The following is a 22,723-nucleotide window of genomic DNA, read 5'->3' as shown; positions in this document are numbered from 1 at the left end:
TGCTTACTGCCAACAGTACATTGTTGGCTAACAACAATGCACTGCCCATACAGTGCAAAATGAAAAAAAATGTGAGTAAATCTGAAGAATGAGCAGTTACTACTACAATGCAGCTCTTTTAAATCAGGTTTTGTGACCGGAGGGGCATTATGCTCCTAGGAGGGAGTACATTGTTGGAAATCAACAATGGCTCTGTTTGGTTCATTCCTACTTTATTTCCAAGAAAATGTACCTGTATTACACTTAAGGCTAGGTGTAGGTGTAATTGGGCTAACAGGGAATGGGAGGAAAAATGATACTCCAGAACCTAAGGACATTACAAATTGAACATATTATACATAATGAATAGATGCCCCAAATCAGTATTCAGCATTCTATCTTTGCTTATGCTATCAACAGTAGCCTCTCCACTGAATCGTCTATGAATGATTAAGCTGAATTAACCTATGTATTAAAAATTATAATTTAAAAACACCATTATTAATAAACTATCAACTCATCACTAGTGAAGATACTACTTTTATTAGAGATACACTTTGTTTCATCATAGCTTCAGGTATCCAGAAATGTTTCCTTTAAAAACTGGGATCTGTTTATAAAGATGTAACGAACCAATAACATTTTTGAAATTTGTATTGATAATATACCACTGAATAAAATGCCTTTAAAACTATGTAAATGAAGACTAAGAGTATTACTTCTTTTACAACCATTTAATAGACACCTTTTATCGTTTACATTGCTATTAATGATGTTTGAAATTTCTTCCCTTTCATGCCCCCAAATACTGACACTTCAGTAGCAACTTACATGTCTTGCAACATCCTTCAAGGAATGGGACAATGTATCCTCCAATCTAAATATATACAAAAGTAAAAGTTAGGTGGACTAATATATACACTGTAAAATTCTTCACCATCTTTTTAATTGTATATGAAAAACATAATTAGAGATGGCCTGGCTGCTATTATGAAACCTAAGCTAATAGCAATAAAAGTGCTTTACAGCAGACATGGCTTGGACTGTTTTGCCCAAACTGGTAGCAACCTGCTGGTGACAACACAATGATGTCATGGAACCAGTTTGGTAGGTGCCGGTTCGTGGAGGCTGCCATCCTTTTTTAAAAAAAAAATTGTTTGAATTTTTTAAAAAAAAAATTAAATTCCAGGGTTTTTTATTTATTTATTTATTTATTTATTTATTTATTTATTTATTTATTTATTTATTTATTTATTTATTTATTTATTTATTTATTTTATTAGATTTGTATGCCGCCCCTTTCCATAGACTTGGGGCGGCTCACAACACAATAAAACAGTTTATGACAAATCTAATATTTATTTTATTTATTAGATTTCTGTGCATGCGCAGAAACAGAGTTTCTGGCACTGTGCATGCATCACCATCTTGGTTTTGGCTTTTTTTGGGGGGGGGATTTTTTGGCACAGCCACAAGACACAGGATCTGTAGATGTATCAAGAGAAATAATGCTTCCCATGAAAAAACTAACTTATATTCTGGTCTGTAGCTATAAATATTTTGCGATGCATTTGCTTGCATTAATTTTATGGTCCCCATAAAATCATGAAAAGAAATATGTTGAAGCACTAACCTTCACACATTCTGTTTCATTAAAAGGTGGACAGCTGATGGGTGATGTAATTAAAACTGATCCAACTGGTGTATTTATGCAATCATATTTGAGACAGTTTAAGGTCCAACTTGATCCAGGCTACAAAATATTTTGTTAAAAAAAAAACATTATCAGAAATATAAAAGTATTACAGTATTATGCAGAATGCTGGAAAAACAGGACCAAATGCCAAAAGCTCTGCTGTGCTACCACTCTTTTTCTTAATCTACAATGCAATATATGTTTTGGGTCTCTTTGAATTTTTTTCTTCTGTAGCTGAATGCAATAAGTATATTAATCCTTATTAAAAAAAATTACAGTTCAATGGGATTAGTATAATATGCACAGCAATGTAGAGTTATATAAAGAGTAAATCAGTACCAAAGCCTACTTACTAATAAAGAACAGTGCCATAGAATAATCATTATTCTTGGATAGCAATCAGACTCACTGTTTATCATACTGTATACAGTGAACCCTCGATCATCGCGAGGGTTCCGTTCCAGGACCCCAAGCGATGATCGATTTTTCGCGAAGTAGCGGTGCGGAAGTAAAAACACCATCTGCGCCTGCGCAGATGGTGTTTTTACTTCCACTGCCGCCCGCCCTTCGCCCCGCCCACCTCGTTGCTCGCGCCTGGGGTGCGCGCGCGCTTGGGGACACCCTAGCTCCGCTTCCCAGCTGGGAAGCGGAGCTAGGCTGCCCCAAAGCTCGCGCGCGCCGCCCGCCCGCCCACGCTGTTGCTGGCTCCGCTTCCCAGCTGGGAAGCGGAGCTAGGCTGCCCCAAAGCTCGCCCGCGCCGCCCGCCCGCCCACGCTGTTGCCGGCTCTGCTTCCCAGCTGGGAAGCGGAGCTAGGCTGCCCCAAAGCTCGCGCGCGCCGCGCGCCCGCCCACGCTGTTGCCGGCTCCGCTTCCCAGCTGGGAAGCGGAGCTAGGCTGCCCCAAGCTCGCGCGCGCCGCCCGCCCACGCTGTTGCCGGCTCCGCTTCCCAGCTGGGAAGTGGAGCTAGGCTGCCCCAAAGCTCGCGCGCTCCGCCCGCCCGCCCACGCTGTTGCCGGCTCCGCTTCCCAGCTGGGAAGCGGAGCTAGGCTGCCCCAAAGCTCGCGCGCGCCGCCCGCCCGCCCACGCTGTTGCCGGCTCCGCTTCCCAGCTGGGAAGCGGAGCTAGGCTGCCCCAAGCTCGCGCGCGCCGCCCGCCCGCCCACCGCCGCTGGGGTCTTACCGGGGCAAGAGGGGGAAGACCCAGGGAAGCCTCTGCCCGGCGGGGAAACTCCACCATCTACGCATGCGTGGAAGGGCACGCATGCGCAGATGGTGGAGTTTACTTCCGGGTTGAAAACTAGCGAAATAGCCCTTTCGCGATGCTCGAGGACGCGAAACTCGAGGGTTCACTGTATACAACTTTTACTATGAAGAAAGATCAGGAATTGTGTTAGCTCACCACCAAATTCAGCATTTCCTTGTGTTCTGTGAGCTATTCAAAGTTCTGCTCACTAGGATTTGAAGTATTTGGAAGTAATGCACAGTTGGGTCTTTTGTAATGGATTGTACAATGGCTCTTGTCAACTATTAAACATAGTCAGGATTCATGACATTAAATCTATCATTCTACTAAATCTATCATAAAGTTAAATATGCACAACTTTGTATTTCCAGAATACCATCTGATTTCAGATCACTATGATTAATGAAAAGATATAAGATAAGAGTAGTAAATGAAACTCAAAATTTGCACTTAGTTAATCAATGAATCACCCAAAATATCCCAAATAAACCAAAACCTAGAAACCCAGGAAGAAAAAACAGAAGTGACCCACAACATAGTAAAAATTGCAATAACTGTGTAGGACAAATAGGCAGAAGCTTCGCATAGTACATCCATGAACACCAACTAGCAGTCAGAGGACATGATGAAAACTCTTTAATTTCACAACACAGAGATAGTTTCAACTGGAAAACTCTGACTGTCTTAGACCAAGCCAAGTCCAAAAATGCCTGGAGAATTCCTGGAAACCTAGTACTCTGAAAAATTGGCCATCAACAGGCAAATAGACATAAACAACAACTAGAAACCATTAAAAAAAAAAACACTCAACAAGCAACAAAAGGAACAAAAAGACCAAAATACTTCCTCATTGTCCCGTCCATTAACACCCAGAGATTGACACCAAGATTAACATTAACAATCAAGAAGCAAACAATACCCCAGTTAAGGAACTGCCAAACAACTCAGTCAAAGAACTACCAAGACCACTCCACCAACACTGACAGGGAAAACACTACAGTATAAAATGGGAGCAAATCCAACTGCCAAAGTTATCTAGTTTGGGTAATGCATTGTCTGCAAGAAAACAACCAAACTCAGAGAACATCAAGGATCTCTCACATCCTCTCCTCTCCTTTCTTTTTTTAAAAAAGCATGTACCTTAAAGTGTGAAATTGTTCCATTGGTGAATGTGTGAACACAAGATATATTTTTGCATTTTCCACAGCAAGTTGTTGGATCCTTTGGACGTTCATATATTTGATGCTAAAAAGGATAAGGATAAAATATTGATTATGGTTGAGAATAGCAAAATTACAAGAATAAAAACCCTATAACAATATTATAATTGCTCTGTACCACTATATGTTTATAGAAAATATATTAAAAAATTAACAAAACTTTGTTAAGGGGAATATGAGCAAACCAGGCGTCCTCAAAGCATTAAAGCCACCAGCACTACTTGAAAGGCTTCCCCAGCTTGTGCAGAATGTATGCACACACAGAAACACTTTGCATCCCTGAGAACTTCAGCAGAATTGCTTATTTTTTAAAAAAAAATCATTGCATTCAATTACAGTATATTTCAGTGGCTATTTTAATTTGGACTTAGTTTATCTAAGTTTACTGCTGCTTAAAACCAAAATTCATCGTGGGTCTTTCTCAGGGGATGAAATGCTCCTGCTTCACTTATGCCTATTGGTCGTCAAAGACCCAGTCGCGAAGGGAGCGCAAGGCTCCACCCACCCACCCAGAAGCCGCCATTTGGATTCTTTTACCCTCTGCGCATGCACAGAATGCTTTGCACATGCACAGAGGGTAAAAGAACCCAAATGGCAGTGTCCAGGCAGGTGGGCGGAACCTCGCACTCCCTTCGCGACCGGCTTTCCAACAACTGATAGGCACGAGCGAACCAGGAGCATTTCACCCCTATATGAGCTACTTGAATTGAAAGGGCAACTACTGCTTCACTTCATTTGTCCTGTTACAACAGGGTAGGAAATGTGAATAGAATACATCAATCTAGAGTTTTCACTGGAGACACAATGACCAGGCTCAAGTTATTGTTTTTAGACACATTACATCAGGGGTGTCAAACTCTCAATGTCACATTGTCATCACATGATGTATTGTGACTTTTTCCTCCCTTCGCATGGCGGGCGCGTGATGCATCTGGCCTGCGGGCTGCAAGTTTGACATCCCTGCATTACATGAAGACTTAGTTCTCTTTAAAAGTCTGTAATACTGGGAAAGCTAGAAGGAAAGAAGAAAAAGAGGCATCAGCCCGATATGATAGATAAAACCAAGAAATAGACACCACGGAGCAGGGGTCTCCAACCTTGGCCACTTTAAGACTTGTGGACTTCAACTCCCAGAGTTCCTCAGCCAGCAAATCTGCCTGAGGAATTCTGGGAGTTGAAGTCTACAAGTCTTAAAGTGGCAAAGATTGGAGACCCCTGCCATGGGGCCTAAAACTAGTATTGTTAGAATAGCTTTAATAGCAAAAACTTGCGAATCCGAACTTCTTTTAACTTCATGTGAAGCGGGGAGGGAGCTGCCTGAGGCATGTTTATTAATATCTTTCTTGGTATGTAGCTACATTTATCTAATTGTTCCTTTGGTAACAGACCTTCCCTCTATCCATCAAGGCCATCCTCTCTATTCTTTAAGAAAATAACCAGCAGCAAAATGGCTAGGTTTACCTTTGGAAGACTAGACCAGAGATAGTTCATACAGAAGAAGATCTATGTGGTCACTAAGTATTAATGTGACACATAATCTGGATACTGACACTTAACTTTCTTCACGTATTTGAAGAGTTAGAGCAGGGGACTTCACGTCTCAGGTGTGGGACTCAAAGATTTTAGATTATTATTCAAGGGACAATCAAATTCAAGGACTGTTCTAGCACATGCAGTTGGAGAATGGGATGGATTCATCTTGCCATTAATATCCTCATTCTCTTTTTAACTTCTCAGGAAAAACTTAATAGTTTAATTTTGAACTTCTTACAGATTTGCACCTTGCTGCACAATCAATAATGGAAGTATTCATCCGATAGAACTTGGTAACAGGGTCAGGTATACTTGTGCAGTATGAAGTGTGACAAATGCCAGCAGATGAGTGTTCAACAATGGATTGTCCTGGAAGCAGAATGCCTCTTTCATTGTTCAGACATACTTTGTCTTTTGCTGGAAAAATTTCAACAATTATGAACATCATTATGTAAAATTGTTCACACACTTGGAATAATATTGTTATTTCAAGCAAAGAAAGTGAGACAAAAATGTTTAAATATTCATAAACATCACTAATGAAAGTAAATTAATATTTACTCATGACCTTCTCCTGACTCTTATCAATAGAATCCTACAGCAGTCATAAAAGAATAGAACTAGTCAGAAACATATCAATTCAATTCTCCTTTATTAGCATATAGCACAGAAAAGGGGGATGGAATGTTGATAGAGAGCTAATTTGCATACTGGACTGTGGTCAGTTTTGCCAGTTGGAAGATAGAATTCTTGGGGTTTCCTATGCTGACCGTTGGTGAATCTGCATCATAGAGAGCAGATGTATAGAGAAATATAGTTATACTGTCAAGTTGTTTATTTGTGTAAATATGAAACCAGTTCAATGAGAAAAGAAGAAATAAAAGCATAAGTTTTATATTGGAGTCATTGTATTGTGTACTCTAATATACATTGAAGCATGGTTCTGCTATTAAGAGTCTCTGCCGTATGAAGAACATCAATTGTAATAATAAATAACATAGAAATCCAACAACTCTGAAGCTATTTTCAAGTCTTTTCAAGTTGCAGGGAAGTAGCATATGCTTATTAAACATTCTTTTATTCTAACATGCCTGGTTTATAAATAGAAACTATTCATACTAATATAAATTAGAGATTTCAAAAGAAAAATGGGTTCACTTACTACATTTATATTTAGTGCAGTGGCAAACATTTTCTGTGTTGTTCTGGAATTTTTCGTCTAAAATCATTTTCTCTCCCTGTTCATATCAGAAAAATATCAATATTATCCCATCAATATTGTTCTTCAATATCAGTGTTTCTGTTCATTGTATCTCTCTCTCTCTCTCTCTCTCTCTAATCTTCATGTTTCTCTGTGTGTTTGTGTCCGTCCATGTGTGTGTCCGTCCATGTGTCCATCCATCCATCCGTCCATCCGTCCGTCCATCCATCCATCCATCCATCCATCCATCTCCAGAAAGAAATCTGAGTCCCAAGGTGTCTTATATAAATCATTAATTTTGAGATTCTAGGACGTGTTACTTGAATTACACATTAATTCTACACATTAATTCTATTTTTTTGTTAAAAAAATAACAACATTGTCTGAATTCTAAAAAATAACAATAAATTGCAAATAGTTTAGGCATAGATCAATAAGATTTCTTACCAGTTTACATTGAGGCTTTGGAATTGTATTACATGCACACTCTAAAATAATAAATTGAAGAAGGGAAAATCAGTCTTCACAAAGCTATGCATAAGATGTGAATGCAGCGAAACATCCATCAAATGCATTTTTTTTAAAAATTATATTCAAACAACGCAACCAACATTGCACAAAAAATTGTGACACTGTAAATATTTTAAACATTCATTACAGTATAAATTTTCAAAGAAGAGAAACCACTTCACTCAACGAGCTGTTTGTAAGTACTGTAACAAGGATTTTGTTAATGTAATCCTACAAGGATAGAGCAACCACTTGTTGTCTCTCCTCCTCACAAGGCAAACATTAATCTTGCAAAACCTGAAATTGCATTTCTTTTCCCTCACCTTTACAGTCCAAAAAACTTCTGAGTATACCTTCTGAGACATGCACAAGTGGCATATGAAGCTATATTAGTGGGCACACAAGCTGGGCCTTTTGGGCTCACTGGGAGTTGGGAAATAGGCTGTTGCTAGCCTCCGGAGGGAATGGGGAAGGCCTGTTTTTTGTTCTCCTCGAGCTCCAGAATCTTTCTAGGAGCCTGGGGAAGGTGAAAGTGGCCTTCCAAACCCCCCAGAGGCCCTCCAGAGGCCAGAAATGGCCTGTTTCCCAACTTCCAAAGGGGCCATTTCTCCACCCCACTGCCGGGGATGTGAGGAAAGCCATTTTCGCCCTCCCCGGGCTCGTAAAAAGGCTCTGAAGCCTGGGGAGACCAAAAAAATGAGCGTGCCATCGCATGCCGGGAGTGAGGGGGCATATGCGCATGAGCGGAGGCCCCCCGAATGGAATTATGGGTATGGGCATGTGCGGCATAACACCCCGCCCTTCCCCCCTTTTGGCATGTGAACCGAAAAAAGTTAGCCATCACTGTCCTACACCATTTCTGACACAGACTGATCTGAACCATAGTTATAATTTTAATTGACTTTTGTATTTTTAAAAAATAATACTGTTAATTGTCTGAAGATAAATGGGAAAAGAAATAATTACCACATCTATGATAGGGACAACATTTTTCTGGACTCCAAACTTCTACCAAGGACATTCCCAACATACATTTAAATTCAGGGCAATGAAAGATTTCACAGACTGCAAGTTAAAAACAGAAGACAGTTGTAGTTTTATCCTCAGAGTCTTGAAATGGTAGAATTTCATTTGAATGAAAAATAGTTAAGGCGATACTTATTAAATCACACAAAAATAAAATGTTTAAATTGTGTGTTTAACCTAACTATTGACTGATGTACATCTTAATGTACATAGATAAAAACTGATAAACAAAATGCATTAATACATTCATATTCTATCTTTCTTGTGTAACTACATTGACAATGGCAATCAGTAAAATGTTTAATTCATGACAGTTTGTATATGACAGAACACTGCACAATAATTAAGGTAACCTCTGAGAACAAACTCACCACACTGATAATCAGGGCAACATCTGTCAGTGGTATTGCCTTCCACAGTGAGCCTTTCTCCTTCCTGACACGTGGGAATTTGATCAGAACAAATGCCACAGGCTAAAAAAAGAAAAATATAATTTATCTGAAAAAAATAAGGTCAGCTATTTTTTATTATTCTCTTTTCTATAATTGCATACAATTTTGTGAACTACATTTTATTTCATTTTACCAGAAATGAAAAGAGAACTTCTTTTTTAATGTGTCCAGTGTGCTCACAGTAAAAAAATGACAATAAAGGTGATCTTATCTTATCAATTACCCAAACAGAAAATACGACTTCAGCAACAGAGTGATCAATATCTGGAATGCACTACCTGACTCTGTGGTTTCTTCCCCAAACCCCAAAACTTTAACCTTAGATTGTCAACTGTCGACCTCACCCTATTCCTAAGAGGTCTATAAGGGGTGTGCATAAGTGCACCATTGTGCCTACCATCCCTGTCTTACTGTCCTATTATCCTCATTTATCTGTACAGTGATCCCTATATTTTCATGGGGGTTGCGTTCCCAGACTGCCGGCGAAAGTTGAATTTCCGCGAAGTAGAGATGCGGAAGTAAAAACACCATTTTTGGCCATGGACAGCCAAAAACTACCCCCGCACACACTTTTCCAAGGCCGCGCAAGGAGCCGGGCTTGAAGTTGGGGGCGGGGAGCGACGAAAGTGCGGAGGCCGGCAAAGATTGTTTTGAATGTCGGCCGCCCCCACCCCCCCCCAGCGCCCCCAGCCCCCTCGCCGCTACCCCCTGCCCGCCCGATCCGCCCCTCTCACCGGCTTTCTTGGGGCAGGGGTCCTCCTGCAGCAGCGCTGGCGGCTATGGCTTCTCGCCCTCATTCGGCCGCTAGCTGCTCTGAGCGCTTTGAGAATGCCCGCCCCGTCCCTCTCGCAATCCCTTAGCTGAGAGCACTTTCGTCCAAGCTGTCAGCGAGGGGGCTGCAGGAGAGGCAGGGCAGGTGTTCTCACAGAGAGAGAGCAACAGACAGAGCGAGATAGAAAGGAGAGAGAGAGTGAGAAAGAGAGAGAGCAAGAGGGGGAGAGTGGAAGGTAGAGAGAGAGAAATGATAGAAAAAAGGGGAGAAAAAAAGAGAAATGAGAAAATGATTGAAGCAGAGAATGACAGGAAAGAAAGAGAAAGAGAGAGAGAAGTGACTCTTGGTGATGATGTATGACGTCATCGGGTGGGGAAAACCATGGTATAGAAAAAAAACCATGGAGTATTTTTTAATTAATATTTTTTGAAAAACCGTGGTATAGCCGTTTCGCGAAGTTTGAACCTGCGAAAATCAAGGGATCACTGTACTAACTCTGCTTATGTTTATGTTTATACCTATACCTGCTATCTTGTACATGTTTGACAAACAAATAAAATAAATAAACTGGTGGATACAAATGTTACTACAAGCTCTACATGCTCTTTTGTTATTACAAAGAGATACAAGCTCTTATTCAGTTAAGATTTCGGTGCAATGTTTAGCATTTAGACTTATATATCGCTTCATAGTGCTTTTACAACCTTCTCTAAGCTGTTTACAGAATCAGCATATCGGCCACAACAATCTGGGTCCTCATTTTATCCACCTCAGAAGGATGGAAGGCTGAATCAACCTTGAGCCAGTGGTGAGATTTGAACTGCTGAACTACAGCTAGCAGTTAGCTGAAGTAGCCTGGAGTGCTGCATTCTAACCATGGCGGCACCCCGGCATTATGCACATTACCTTTTCACAATATCATTTTTAGGCAATTGTTCACAAGTGAGAAATTTCATCAGATAAATATTATTTCAGATTGATCACTGAAGTAATACAATATGTATTCAGGATTCCAACGTAACTCCCATTTTTGCAATTCTTAAAGTCGAAAATAATGATCTTCTTTGTCTTCTCCTCCTTCTCCTTTTAAAGAAACCTCACTTTTATTTTCATTACTAACTAGATCTCAAATCACTGCCCCCCTCTCCAAATTTAAAATGGCCCTGAGACACCAAATGTTTCTTAGAAGAAATATGGATACAGGAATGTATGATCTGATCCATGAAACAACAGCTATTACTCATCTAAGATACTATTATATCTTTGAGGCATCAAAGTTTAAGTAAGAATTAAAACTGACATACAGCAAATGTAAGAGAAGCAGCAGGTGCCTTCCACATGGGCCGCAACCAAAGTTTGATCTGATCGACAATGTGGGATTTGTTCCATAGAATTACATTTTTCTGGATCACATTCTGAAATAAGCAGAGCATAAACAAGCCAAATATAGTAAAATAAAACTTGAACAAGTGTTCATTTGTACTACTGTGCTATTATTAATTTCCAGAAGAATATCTAATACAGGCAGTCCTTGACTTACAACAGTTCATTTAGTGACTGTTCGAAATTATAACAGCACTGGAAAAAATGACTTATGATCGCTTTTCACACTTATGACCATTGCAGCATCCTCATAGACATGTGTTTTACATTTGGATGCTTGATAACTGATTCACATTTATGACAGTTGTGGTATACTGGAGTCATCTGACTAAAAAAGTCAATGGGGAAACCAGACTCACTTAATAACCACTTTTCCACAAGAGGGAGCTAGAGTTCATAGCTTATTTCTCTGAGTCACCCTCTTTGTTTCTCTTTTGTCTCTGGCTACTCACTATTAATGGCTACTCACTGTTAGGTATGCTCTGCAAACTCTCTGTACTGTAGGCATGTGTTATAGCTAAAATGTGTTTAGGCTTGATATCTTTATATACTGATTATGACAAAGACAACTGATAAGAAAGACTTAGTACGTAATAATATTTGGATTGTTATTCTGACTATTATGTATATGACTTTAGACTGTTTATCTGAACATGCTATTTCTCAAAGTAAACTTTAATTCAAGTTAGTATATCTGTTTGTGGCTGAGTAGTTATTCATAACTAATCTCAATGCACAACCATGGTAAACAAGGATTAGTCTGCTCATACACAAAGTACAGTAGCTCAAATTTTAGTCTCCCACTGAAAGCAATGGGAAAACCAAATGACAGATCTGATGGTCCATATCTGAGTCCAGATAACATATAATGGCTTACAGATTTTAACTAGAAAAAGGCAATTAAAAACTACCAGAGACCAATTTCCAAATGACAGATTTTATTAAGCACACTAGCATACCTTAAAAAAAATAATTCCATTGCAAATTCTGGCCTAGAATGTCTCCTTTAGGAGAAATTCTGCAAAGAGAAATTTTTCTCAGCTGCTTTTCCAAACAGCTAATCCTGACAAATTCTTGACTACCATAGTTTGCAACTTTTAATCAAAGTTTTAAAAGAATTCCCTCTTAATTCCTGTTGAATTTCAGTTTGGTGAGTTCATCCACCTTCAGTCCTAAGACATTTGAGCTCTGATCATATCTGGGCCCTAAAGTATTTATTCTCTCCACTGAGACTTGTCTACCTAAAAAGCCTTATTCTCGTCTGTCTATGAGCCTTCTTTGGGCACTGATTCATTTTTCACCAGCAGTTCTAAATCAGTTTGTCCCATGATTCACAATTCTCTTGTTTGAAATCATGTAGGATTTCCTGCCTGAGCAAGAGATTGGACTAGAAGACCTCCACGGTTCCCTCCAGCTCTGTTATTCTTGCAAATGAGCTCACACACAGAACCATATAGCTGTTTCCAGTTTCTTTCTTATATCAGCAGACTTTCTTCCAGATGTTCATTTCTCCTTTATGTGTTCCTTGGGGATTACTTCCTTTCGCATCTGTCATCTCTCTCTCCCCCTCCTCCTCTCTCTCAAGATTGTTTTGAAAATAATTGTTTTAATTCAATACTTACCACATGTATAATTTGGACAGCAGGAATTATCTTGATAATAGGTTATCAGTTTCTCCAAAACTTTGCATTCAGGAATCAGGTTATCACAAATGCTTTGATTGCAAGCTTTATGGATAGCCAAACAGATAGAAAAAGAATTTAAAAAAATACTGCTAAGTACATTCTGGCACCCATACTAAATATTTGCCACATAAATATTGACAATTACACATTTAAAAAATGTCAGTATTGCCATGCACTGTAAAAGATTCTTGAGCCAAGCAACAGAAGCAAAATCCAACAAGTATTGGACTGTTTTTTACATATACTGTATACATATAGGTCTCTCAGAAAACAAACTGCATTTAAAAAAAGAAGGCAAAGAAGGGATATCACCTTTCTAATGTTTTTGTTCTATGTTTCCTATCCTATCTTTTTTCAGACAGTTTATATATAGAGCTCTTTCTTTCAATTTAATTGAAAGAAAATGAATGTGCTTCATTCAATATACTGAGCAAAGAATGGACCAGTGAAGAAATTTTTCATTTTCATTGACTTCAGAATAATTAGGAAAGTGGAACTGTAGTAATTTACTGGTCAAAAAGTCCAGAATTTCCAGAACTGACATTAGTATTTATTTGTTAGATTTATGATCCTCTTCCTTCAAGAATTCCCTCCTCCAATTTTTCTCCAGACCAAAAAAAATAGCTATTTTTTCAGGCTGTAAACAATTCCAGATTGTCTCATTGGTTTTCAGTTAATATTCCTATTCATGCATCCTTTCATCAATTTTCTTCCTTGCATTTGATGATCTCAACCTTATAAAAAAATGAAAAACCATCTTCCAATTATATTCAATTATATGCAAATTAAGTCACTTCCCACTGTTCTGTCTGGGTCGGGTCCGATCGGAATAAAAAGCACACACATACGCACAGAGAATCAAAAATAAAACTACATTGCTATTAAAACATCCAGTACAAAGCAGGTTAAGTTTTAGTCCATGCCAGCAGCATTCCTGGCTAATGAGACGGAGATAAGAAAACCAGGGTTGTGAGCCAAAGAGTCATTAATCTCAGTCCGTGAAGTGTTTCTGGCAGTTTGACCAAACTTACAATTTCAGTGAATTTCTGTAGAACATGAAACTGGCAGGGATAAAAAATCTCTAGAAGGAGAAAGTTCTCTTTTTCAATTCACCAACCGTCATGATTACAAACATTGTTCACCATGCCCACTTCCCCTCAGAATGTCCCTTATATACTGACAAGGCATGGCCAAGTGTCCTAACACCAAGAACCCCTTCTTTTCAGATACTCATGTCTAGACTTAGTCCTCCTGGCTCTTGCATCTAACAGGGGCTCCTTCTCCTCTAATACCCCATTGTCCTCTTACTCACTTAATCCCATAACTGGGGGTGCCACAGTTTCTGGTGGGTCCTCAGTCTCTAACTCCTCCCCACTCTCACTCTCAGACTCAGGTGACAAGAACACTGGCCTAGGATACCAATTGCATCCATCTCCTGGTCCTCAAAAACCGTGACCAGCTGAGCTGGATGTGGACCATTCACAACACCCACTAGTGTGATTTTTTAAAGTGCCCTTTAAAGACAAAACATGTGTTCTTGTTATTGTTATTTTTCTAAAAGAAAGACATTCAAATACTGGAATGTGTGAGAATACTTACTGCAGACTTTCTGATGACAACAGGACTGATCATCAGGGACAATTAAAGCCACTTCCCCAAAGCGCTGGCATCTGACATCATAATTAACAGAGCAATCGTATTCCACAGCGGCAATGGAATCACTGGCCACACATTTGTGCATGCAGCAATCCCTACTGGAAGTTTTCCAAATTTCACCTACTGCATGAGGCACTCCAGAATGATCTGTACAGGCTGAATTGGTTAGATTACATGCATTAATATTTTTCTAAAAATATTTTTGACACTGGTTCAGCAGTATTAACTGTCTAATGCTTATGTGAATGCAAAACCGAAAATTGTTGGGAATCAAGTGGAATAGAAATGTAATAAATAAAAACAATGGCAACCAACAATCTTCTAGAGCAGTGATGGTAAACCTATGGCATGGGTGCCACACATGGCACACGGAGCCATCTCTGTTGGCACGCAAGCCATTGCCCTAGCTCAGCTCCAACTTGCATGTGTGTGCCGGCCAGCTGATTTTTGGCTCACACAGACTTTTGAAGGGGATTTTTGGCTTCCAGAGAGCCACTGGGGGGATGGGAGAGGTCGTTTTTACTCTCCCTCAGCTCCAGGGAAGCCTTTGGAGTCTGGAAAGAGCGAAACACGAGTCTACTGGGCCCACCAGAAGTTGGGAAACAAGCCATTTTCAACCTCCAGAGGGCCTCTGGTGGGTGGGGAAGCTGTTTTTGTCCTCTCCAGGCATTGAATTATTGCACGTGCTCTTTTGGAAGAAAAGGTTCGCCATCACTGTTCTCGAGTGAACAATGCTAGCAAATAGATAGATATAGGTTTCAGTTGCAGCACTACAGATAGAGAGAAATAATATGCTTCGACTTCTATACAAATAGTGATAAGTCTAATTCATAAAACCCGTAATCATTAGGACGCTTACCCTGTAATCCCCAGCTTATTGATGTACTATAGTCTATGGTTACAAATCTTGGTTTATCACTATTATCTATTACAATCCACAAAAGATAAATTTGGAAGTATTTCTGAATATACAGAATATTTCTAATATCCAAATAGACATTAAAAAAGAGGAACCTCTGTAGACTAAGATACTGCTCCAGAGACAAATAAATATATAAATAAACTTCTCTCCGTATAAGCACAATTCAAAAACTAAAAATTGCTTCTGTTCATGAATAGGCTACTCTAGGAGATGACTAGGCTGATCCTGAGAGTAAGGTCAAGTGTTGGTGATGACCTATAAGGCCCTACATGGCATCGGACCAGAATACCTATGGGACCGCCTTCTGCTGCACGAATCCCAATGGCCGATTAGGTCCGACAGGGTTGGCTTTCTCCAGGTCCCGTCGACTAAACAATGCCATCTGGCGGGGCCTAGGGGAAGAGCCTTCTCTGTGGTGGCCCCAGCCCTCTGGAATCAACTCCCCCCAGAGATTCGAACTGCCCCCACCCTCCTCGCCTTCCGCAAGACCCTAAAGACCTATCAATGTCGACAGGCCAACTCTGACCATTAAGAGTTATGTGTGGTAGTGACTGTGTTGTATTGATTGTTTTTTTAATGATAGCGGGTTTTTAGTCATAGTTTTTATTTATTAGATTTGTATTGTATTGTTTTTTGCTGTTGAGAGCCACCCCAAGTCTTTGGAGAGGGGCGGCATACGAGTCTAATAAATAATAATAATAATAATAATTATTATTATTATTATTATTATTATTATTATTATTATTATATCAACAGTTTGGAGTCATCCCACTCCCACAAGAGACCTAAGTCCAACCTCTCTTGATATCTATTGATTCTTATTTTGTTGCTATTTTCCTCAATTCTCAACTGTAGATCAGATTCTTGTATATAGGTGCATGTAATAAAATTTGAAGTGCTTTAAACTCAACTCCTGTTCCTGACTACTTGCACCAGACAGTTACCTCTATGGATGAGCTGAGATCTATTGGCTATTAAGTTACCTGAATTTCATCACAGCTGTCTGATTGGTTACATATTTTTCATAGACTACAGAAGAAAAAAATTAGCACCTACCACATTTCTCTTCTGGGATGCAGAGAGCTGAATGAATTCGATGAAGGATGGTTCCTTCTGTACAGGTGCAGCCCTCAGTGACCACTAAGCAAGTGTCTGAATCTTCTACGTTTGACTCTGTACTCTGACAAGTGCTTGGGGTAAGGCATGGATGTATACAAGCGTTATAAGTGAAACCTTCTGGACAAGGAAAGGCTAGCAAGACAAGAAATACAGGATTAACATAGTGTTGCTATTAATATGTAAATCACCAGATTATAAAACACATGCATTAACACTAATAAGCAGTGGTATTAGCCCCTTCTCATTAGAAAGTAAAATAAAAAGAGTTTTAGAGCTAGAGAATTGGGAGTGTTTAATCTTTCACATGCCCACGGTTCATCCCATTAATTTATTTCTCCACTCACAATTCATAGCTAATGTAGCTTATCATTTGCTCTGATGTTATTTATGGTTTTGTTGTTCTGAAAACCCCCCAGTTATTCTAATATTTACTTGCACTTGCAATACAATCTATGCCCAAAGATTAACACTGTAAAAAATGACTGACTTAGGCTCTAATATTCAGTTTCACAGACGACATTGTCTTATCAACTTCCAGTAATGTAACTTTATTGAGGTCAACATATACAGTCTCATAACTAATACTTACAGCAGTAACTAGAATTCCTCCATTCTATGCAGATATTAAATTTATTACACATGGTGACATAAGCAGACAATGCTAAACATGGATCCTGAATATATTCAGTATCTTGGATCCACAAATCACAAAAAGAAGCTGGAGAAACCTTAACACACACAAAAATATATTTGGATTAGTAGCATCTTTAGAAAGAAACAACATATATCTATATTTACAGTTTATCTAATCTCTATATCTCTATCTATCTATCTATCTATCTATCTATCTATCTATCTATCTATCATTTCAGATTATAAATAGCTATTCAGTCCTGGATTATTGTGAATTATGGATCCCACTTATGGATCCAAATAGCGCATTGCATCCAAGTTGTGTCAAGATCACCAAAATATTTTCCTTTGAATAAATATCCCATTGGTCCTACTACAAGAGTGGACAACTTTTTATGAACATAATGCAAAACACAAGTTGACTGCTCATTATTAATATAAAATCAGATTTATCAACAAGCAAAATAATTGAAGTAGAAATCAAATATAACATACATAAGGATGGCAGCTGCTGAATGTTTGGCTCAACAACATATTTAAGCAAAACGAACAATTCATGGCTGAACAGTTGGCTTCAAGGGTTCTTGGTTCTCCAATATATTTCAATGTATCTGGCACCAACCAGCTATCTGTGAAGATAACTGAAGCAGCTGCAGTTCTTACAACTGTATTATTAGGTAACATGAGGTCATTTGTTGAAATTCCATCACAGAAACCTGCAAAAGAGAACATTACATATTTATATATTTTACAATGCTTATAACCAACTTTAATCTGAAAGGATTCTAAGACACATAGAGTATAAAACAAAAGAAACACTTAGTACACTTTTCCTCCAAAACTAAAGACCTGAGGAAAATGGCTTAATTTTACAGTTGTAGTTAATATCTAGAAAGGACTTATAGCCATTTGTACTAGAACAAGTGGTATTTTAATTTGATAGTCCTTCTACCAAACTTCTACCAAAGTTCAAACAGAACGTTTTGCAAGGTAGCTCAAGCAGGAAACATGACCAGATCAGCTACTTCTACTTTATTGTAAAGTAATTATGCTGAACCATGACAGTTTCAAAAAAAGAAAATAAGGGCAGAAAGCAAAGATAAAATTCCAAGGGTGGTGTACATATATATTATTCTACATATCATGTAGTTCAGGATAATAGAACTGGCCTTATTATAATTATTGCAGCTTGAAAAAGCTTCTGGACTGATATAACCAACTCATACAATTCAGGTGTAAAATCTTCAGTCTATAGCAGTAGCCAATCTCCATGCTCAGATAACTACAACACCTAGCAGAACTTGGTTACTCTCAAAAATCAAAATGAAGTTGGACCAGTTTAGTGTTTAGTAAGAGATTATCAAGGAGCATTGGAGTGGTATAAAAAATATAGAACAGAATGGCAACCACTGTGTTGCTGCCAAGAAAACAATAAGGACATGTCCATGAATTCACATGAGGGATTTTGCCTAAGACTATATACTGTAATGTAAAGTAGAATGACCGGACTTATATTGCACCATTGGCAAAAGTAAAGCTTTATGTGGCTACATTTTAAATACTTTGCATTAAAAAATAAGGTTATATATAATTGAATATCCTCTGCTCGTAGAAAGCTTTTAGATACATTGAAGGGTTCTATATGGAGATTAATACAATTTCTGGCTAGCAATGGAATTGGAACAGTAGTGGGTTCTAAAGCCTGCATAACATTTCTGCGCATACGTAGAAGCATCCTGGGCAAGTGGACAGAGCCTCCCATTGACACCGCTACTGGTTCACCAAAGTGGGCTGAACTGGGCACAACCCATTGCTGAATTTGAACTGAGGAATTCTAACTCCATCTTTACATTGTAATAGTTCAAAAGTATATATCCCAAAACTTGACATTTAATTATAAATATGAGACATTTTATTTTTCCCAATTAATTCCTTATCATTTGTTTATGAAACTATAGCAAAAATTTTAAAATTAAATTATTCTAATAATTTACACACATCCACACACACACCCTAATATAAACAGATCTTTGAACATTTCAGTATCCTGGAATATCAACTAAACTGATAAATTCCAAGCGATAAAAGCTTTAAAAGTCTGTGATAATAATACAATTTTTTCTAAGTTCAAAAAAATGTCAACATAGATAACAAATATCCCCCCAAGAGGAGAGCTTTTCAAATCCAAATTTCTGTCTTACATTCCTTAGATATAATCAAGATAAAATTAAATATATAGTATTAAGTCAAGAATTAACTCCAATCAATAGGTCTTTCTGCTACATAAATTTGTGCACATTTGTGGCTGAAATATGGGCAGAACGTCAATGTAAATAAAGCTAAAAAGGCTGTTGAAACATTTTTTTAAAAACTTTAAACGCTAAGGTCAGTCTTAAACAAAAATAACAAGAAGCTAATCAATGCAACAATTCTATATCAGAATAATTGTCACTAACATTTACTTTAAGTGCTTCTTCCCTATTGCAACATTACTATTTGCAAGATCTGAAACTTGATTAAAGTTTTATCTTGCTGCCATAAGGCTTCAGGCAGGTTTAGGAAAATGTTGGTAAGGGCACTGATTATTGGACAAGATGATAAATTAGAACACTAGCATTTCATTTCCTAAGGTTCATCTTCATCTGGACAAACAGGTGGCTTCACTTGATGATCCTTTGTTTGGGGCTGTTGCAAATCAGTTTTGGAAAGGGTTATTAAGCAACCCATTACTTAAGACTGGAGGGTAAGGCAGCCTTTCAAACATTGAAGGCTTAATATAGTCTTGGGAATTGAATTTAACTCTTGGTAACCTTTCCATGCAAGTTTCTTGAGGTGGTTTGCCATTTCTTCCTTCTAGGATTTGCAGTCTGATTCTCAAAAGACTACCCCCATCCAGGCCAACCCTGATTAGATGCTAAGTCTAGGTATGATGAGTATCGCCACTGGCTCGGTTTATTATATTGTAAAGCCAATAAAGAGATTGTCAACATTATCATATATTTTAAGAATGTATGCTTAATCACATGGTTTTCCATCAGGCTAAAAGAGCCTCACTATTTAACAATTTATAGGTATGGTTAGCAAGTTGTAGGCATTTTGTTTAATGATACAGATTGTTTAAAATTCCAAACAAAAATACTAGTTTCTACATTTAATTTCAATAGCTATGTATTCATCTTTACTATCTTCTCAATAGCAGAAATAGCTCAAATTTCCATTAGTACTTTTTATTTATTTATTTTTATTTATTTATTTTGTCCAATACACAATGAGAATTTTAGTGGATATATATCTATATACACATAGTAAAATACATGATGAAGGTTATAGAGGAGATACTCATAGTAAAATATATCTATGAAAGAATAGAAAAGAAGATATAGGAATAGAACATATCAATGAAAGAATAGAAGAAGAGATATAGGAATAGAAGAAAGGTATAGGAGATATAGGAGAGCAATAGGACAGGGGACGGAAGGCACTCTAGTGCACTTGTACTCGCCCCTGATTAGTGAGGGGGAAGATTATGCCATGTGATTTAAATTCAATTCATATTGAACAATCTTACCTCTATGCAGCATTTCTTCAGCATATTAACAGAGGGCAAGTCACATATTTTTCAAATACCGTATTTGACTTTATGGAAAGCATAATGTAAAATACATGTTTTGCTTATTTGTGTTCTATTTTTCACATCAACCTCCATACTTCTGTTTCATAAACTCTAAATGCAGAAGCAAGTTTTTATCCCCCCATAGCTGTCTGTAATATGATCTAAGAAGAATTTAAAGTTGTACTGCAGATAGTTTGGCTGGCAACTTTAGCATTTTTATTCTGTGCTTTAAAAATTAGTCTATTTCAACTATAAATACTGCTGGTGAGCAATTATTATTTTCTACTTTCTCAGAGAATTACTCTTTTCAAGTTGCAATATAATTTATAAATGAACAAATGTGATATTCTCATTTAACAAAAGTATGTGTGCTACGTGGATAAGTATATAAAGGTATAAAGTAAAATATAACAAAATAAATCTTACTAAAGTTAGCTTACCACACAATCCCATTGATTTTTGATCACTGGTTGCATTATGTTCAATTATCATCATCCCAGTATTATGAAACCACTGAATTTTAGTATTTGTTGGAGTTTTAATAAGATACATAAAGCCAGTGTCCTCAATTTTAAAACCATATTTTTTAACAGTAGGCCAAGCATATTTTGAATTGACCACTATCTAGAAAACATATAAAGAGATATTTAGGCAACATTTAAGATTAGCGTTTGCATTTTGTCATAATAATACTTACAACAAGTGTTTATCCTTTTCTGTAAAAGCAAATCTTTTATGAAAATCAAATAAATTGTAATAGATCCGCTAATGAAAATCTGTACAACTTGCATATTAAATTCTTAAACTCCAATTAGATAGCAAATCTTGAGAAGAAGCAATCAAAATGTAGGCAGCATTTAGATTAGAGAATTATGACTCAAGTTACATGGATATAATTTAATGCCATCAGGACATTGGTTAGCTTTTTCTGTTTAAGCCAGTGAGAAATTAAATTCTATAAGAAGCATGATGATGATATGATATGACTGAAATACTTGAAGGAAATAGATGATATAATACAAGGTAATTCAAAATATATTCCAACTGGGGGAAACCAACAAAGCTAGTTATCTGGATGTTATTGTAATTTTGAATTTTACCCTTTTCCCAAAATTCTAAAATACCGAGGCTGATATATTTTTTGTCAATACAGTACACTGATAGGTAAGGGTACATCTATATCTGTTTCTCATGTGGTTTCATAATAGAAACTAAGATTAATTGGACTTTCAAAAAATTCTAGAATGTGAAAAAGAGGACAGAATTACAATTAGAAGACATAAAAAAGAAGACAGGAAATATTCCAACACTAACCGCAAAGTAGATATACGGATAATTCCTATGCATGACTTCTGAGGAATATAGTTCCACTAAATATATTAAGATTTCTTTTAAATAAGCACATAAAGACCAGCAGATTTAACATGCCATTACTGCTTAAAAGGTTCTTAATCCCTACTTCAGCTATATGTTCAGGAAATAAGTAATAAAATAAGTTTGGTCAAGTGGTTAAGGCACCAGGCTAGAAAGTAGGAGACCATGAGTTCAACTCCAGCCTTAGCAATGAAAGCCTGGTGGGTGACTTTGGGCCAGTCGTTTTCTCAGCTCAACCCACCTCATAGGGTGGTTGCTATTGTGGGCAAACTAGGAAGAGGAAGGTAACTTGAGTATGTTCTCTGCCTTGAGTTATTTGTAAAAATAATAAAGGCAGGCTATGAATAAATAACAATAGTAAAAATCAGCAAAATGTTAATTAAAAATATCAATAATATTAATAAACAATAGTTAATATTAATTATTTAAGTTTCAGCCTTCATTTGGAAATTAAAATTCTAAAAACTGGCTTTTAAAATCATAAATATGACTTGAACACTAACATTAAAAAGACCATACAATTTTTAGGAAACTTGGCCACTACAAATGACATACCAAAACCTACTAGGCATTAGTAATAATAATAATAATAATAATAATAATAATAATAATAATAATAATAATAGCAACAACAATAATAATGCTAAAATAATGTTTGAATTTAATTTAACTATTATTTCAAATGATATCAATTCAATTTGATCAAT

At 37.5% G+C, this 22,723-nt stretch overlaps 1 protein-coding gene across 1 annotated transcript in view; it reads right to left on the bottom strand.

Moving 5' to 3' along the window:
* OTOG (otogelin) overlaps nucleotides 1–22,723 on the bottom strand; it is a 114,686-nt gene that overhangs the window by 3,594 nt on the left and 88,369 nt on the right. Inside the window, exons 39-53 of the mRNA XM_070744041.1 lie at nucleotides 21,083–21,266; nucleotides 17,525–17,745; nucleotides 16,986–17,124; nucleotides 16,334–16,528; nucleotides 14,299–14,511; nucleotides 12,637–12,741; nucleotides 10,936–11,046; nucleotides 8,779–8,880; nucleotides 8,348–8,446; nucleotides 7,319–7,359; nucleotides 6,833–6,908; nucleotides 5,909–6,087; nucleotides 4,058–4,162; nucleotides 1,613–1,732; nucleotides 811–856 (exon numbers count right to left, since the gene is read on the bottom strand). Of these exons, the coding sequence (XP_070600142.1) occupies nucleotides 811–856; nucleotides 1,613–1,732; nucleotides 4,058–4,162; nucleotides 5,909–6,087; nucleotides 6,833–6,908; nucleotides 7,319–7,359; nucleotides 8,348–8,446; nucleotides 8,779–8,880; nucleotides 10,936–11,046; nucleotides 12,637–12,741; nucleotides 14,299–14,511; nucleotides 16,334–16,528; nucleotides 16,986–17,124; nucleotides 17,525–17,745; nucleotides 21,083–21,266 (1,936 nt within the window). The remainder of the gene's footprint in view (nucleotides 1–810; nucleotides 857–1,612; nucleotides 1,733–4,057; nucleotides 4,163–5,908; nucleotides 6,088–6,832; nucleotides 6,909–7,318; nucleotides 7,360–8,347; nucleotides 8,447–8,778; nucleotides 8,881–10,935; nucleotides 11,047–12,636; nucleotides 12,742–14,298; nucleotides 14,512–16,333; nucleotides 16,529–16,985; nucleotides 17,125–17,524; nucleotides 17,746–21,082; nucleotides 21,267–22,723) is intronic.

The sequence above is a fragment of the Erythrolamprus reginae genome, chromosome 1 (assembly GCF_031021105.1).
Source record: "Erythrolamprus reginae isolate rEryReg1 chromosome 1, rEryReg1.hap1, whole genome shotgun sequence".
Classification (NCBI taxonomy): domain Eukaryota; kingdom Metazoa; phylum Chordata; class Lepidosauria; order Squamata; family Dipsadidae; genus Erythrolamprus; species Erythrolamprus reginae.
Note: the sequence above shows the minus strand (reverse complement) of the source record. Positions and strands in the feature narration are given on the sequence as shown.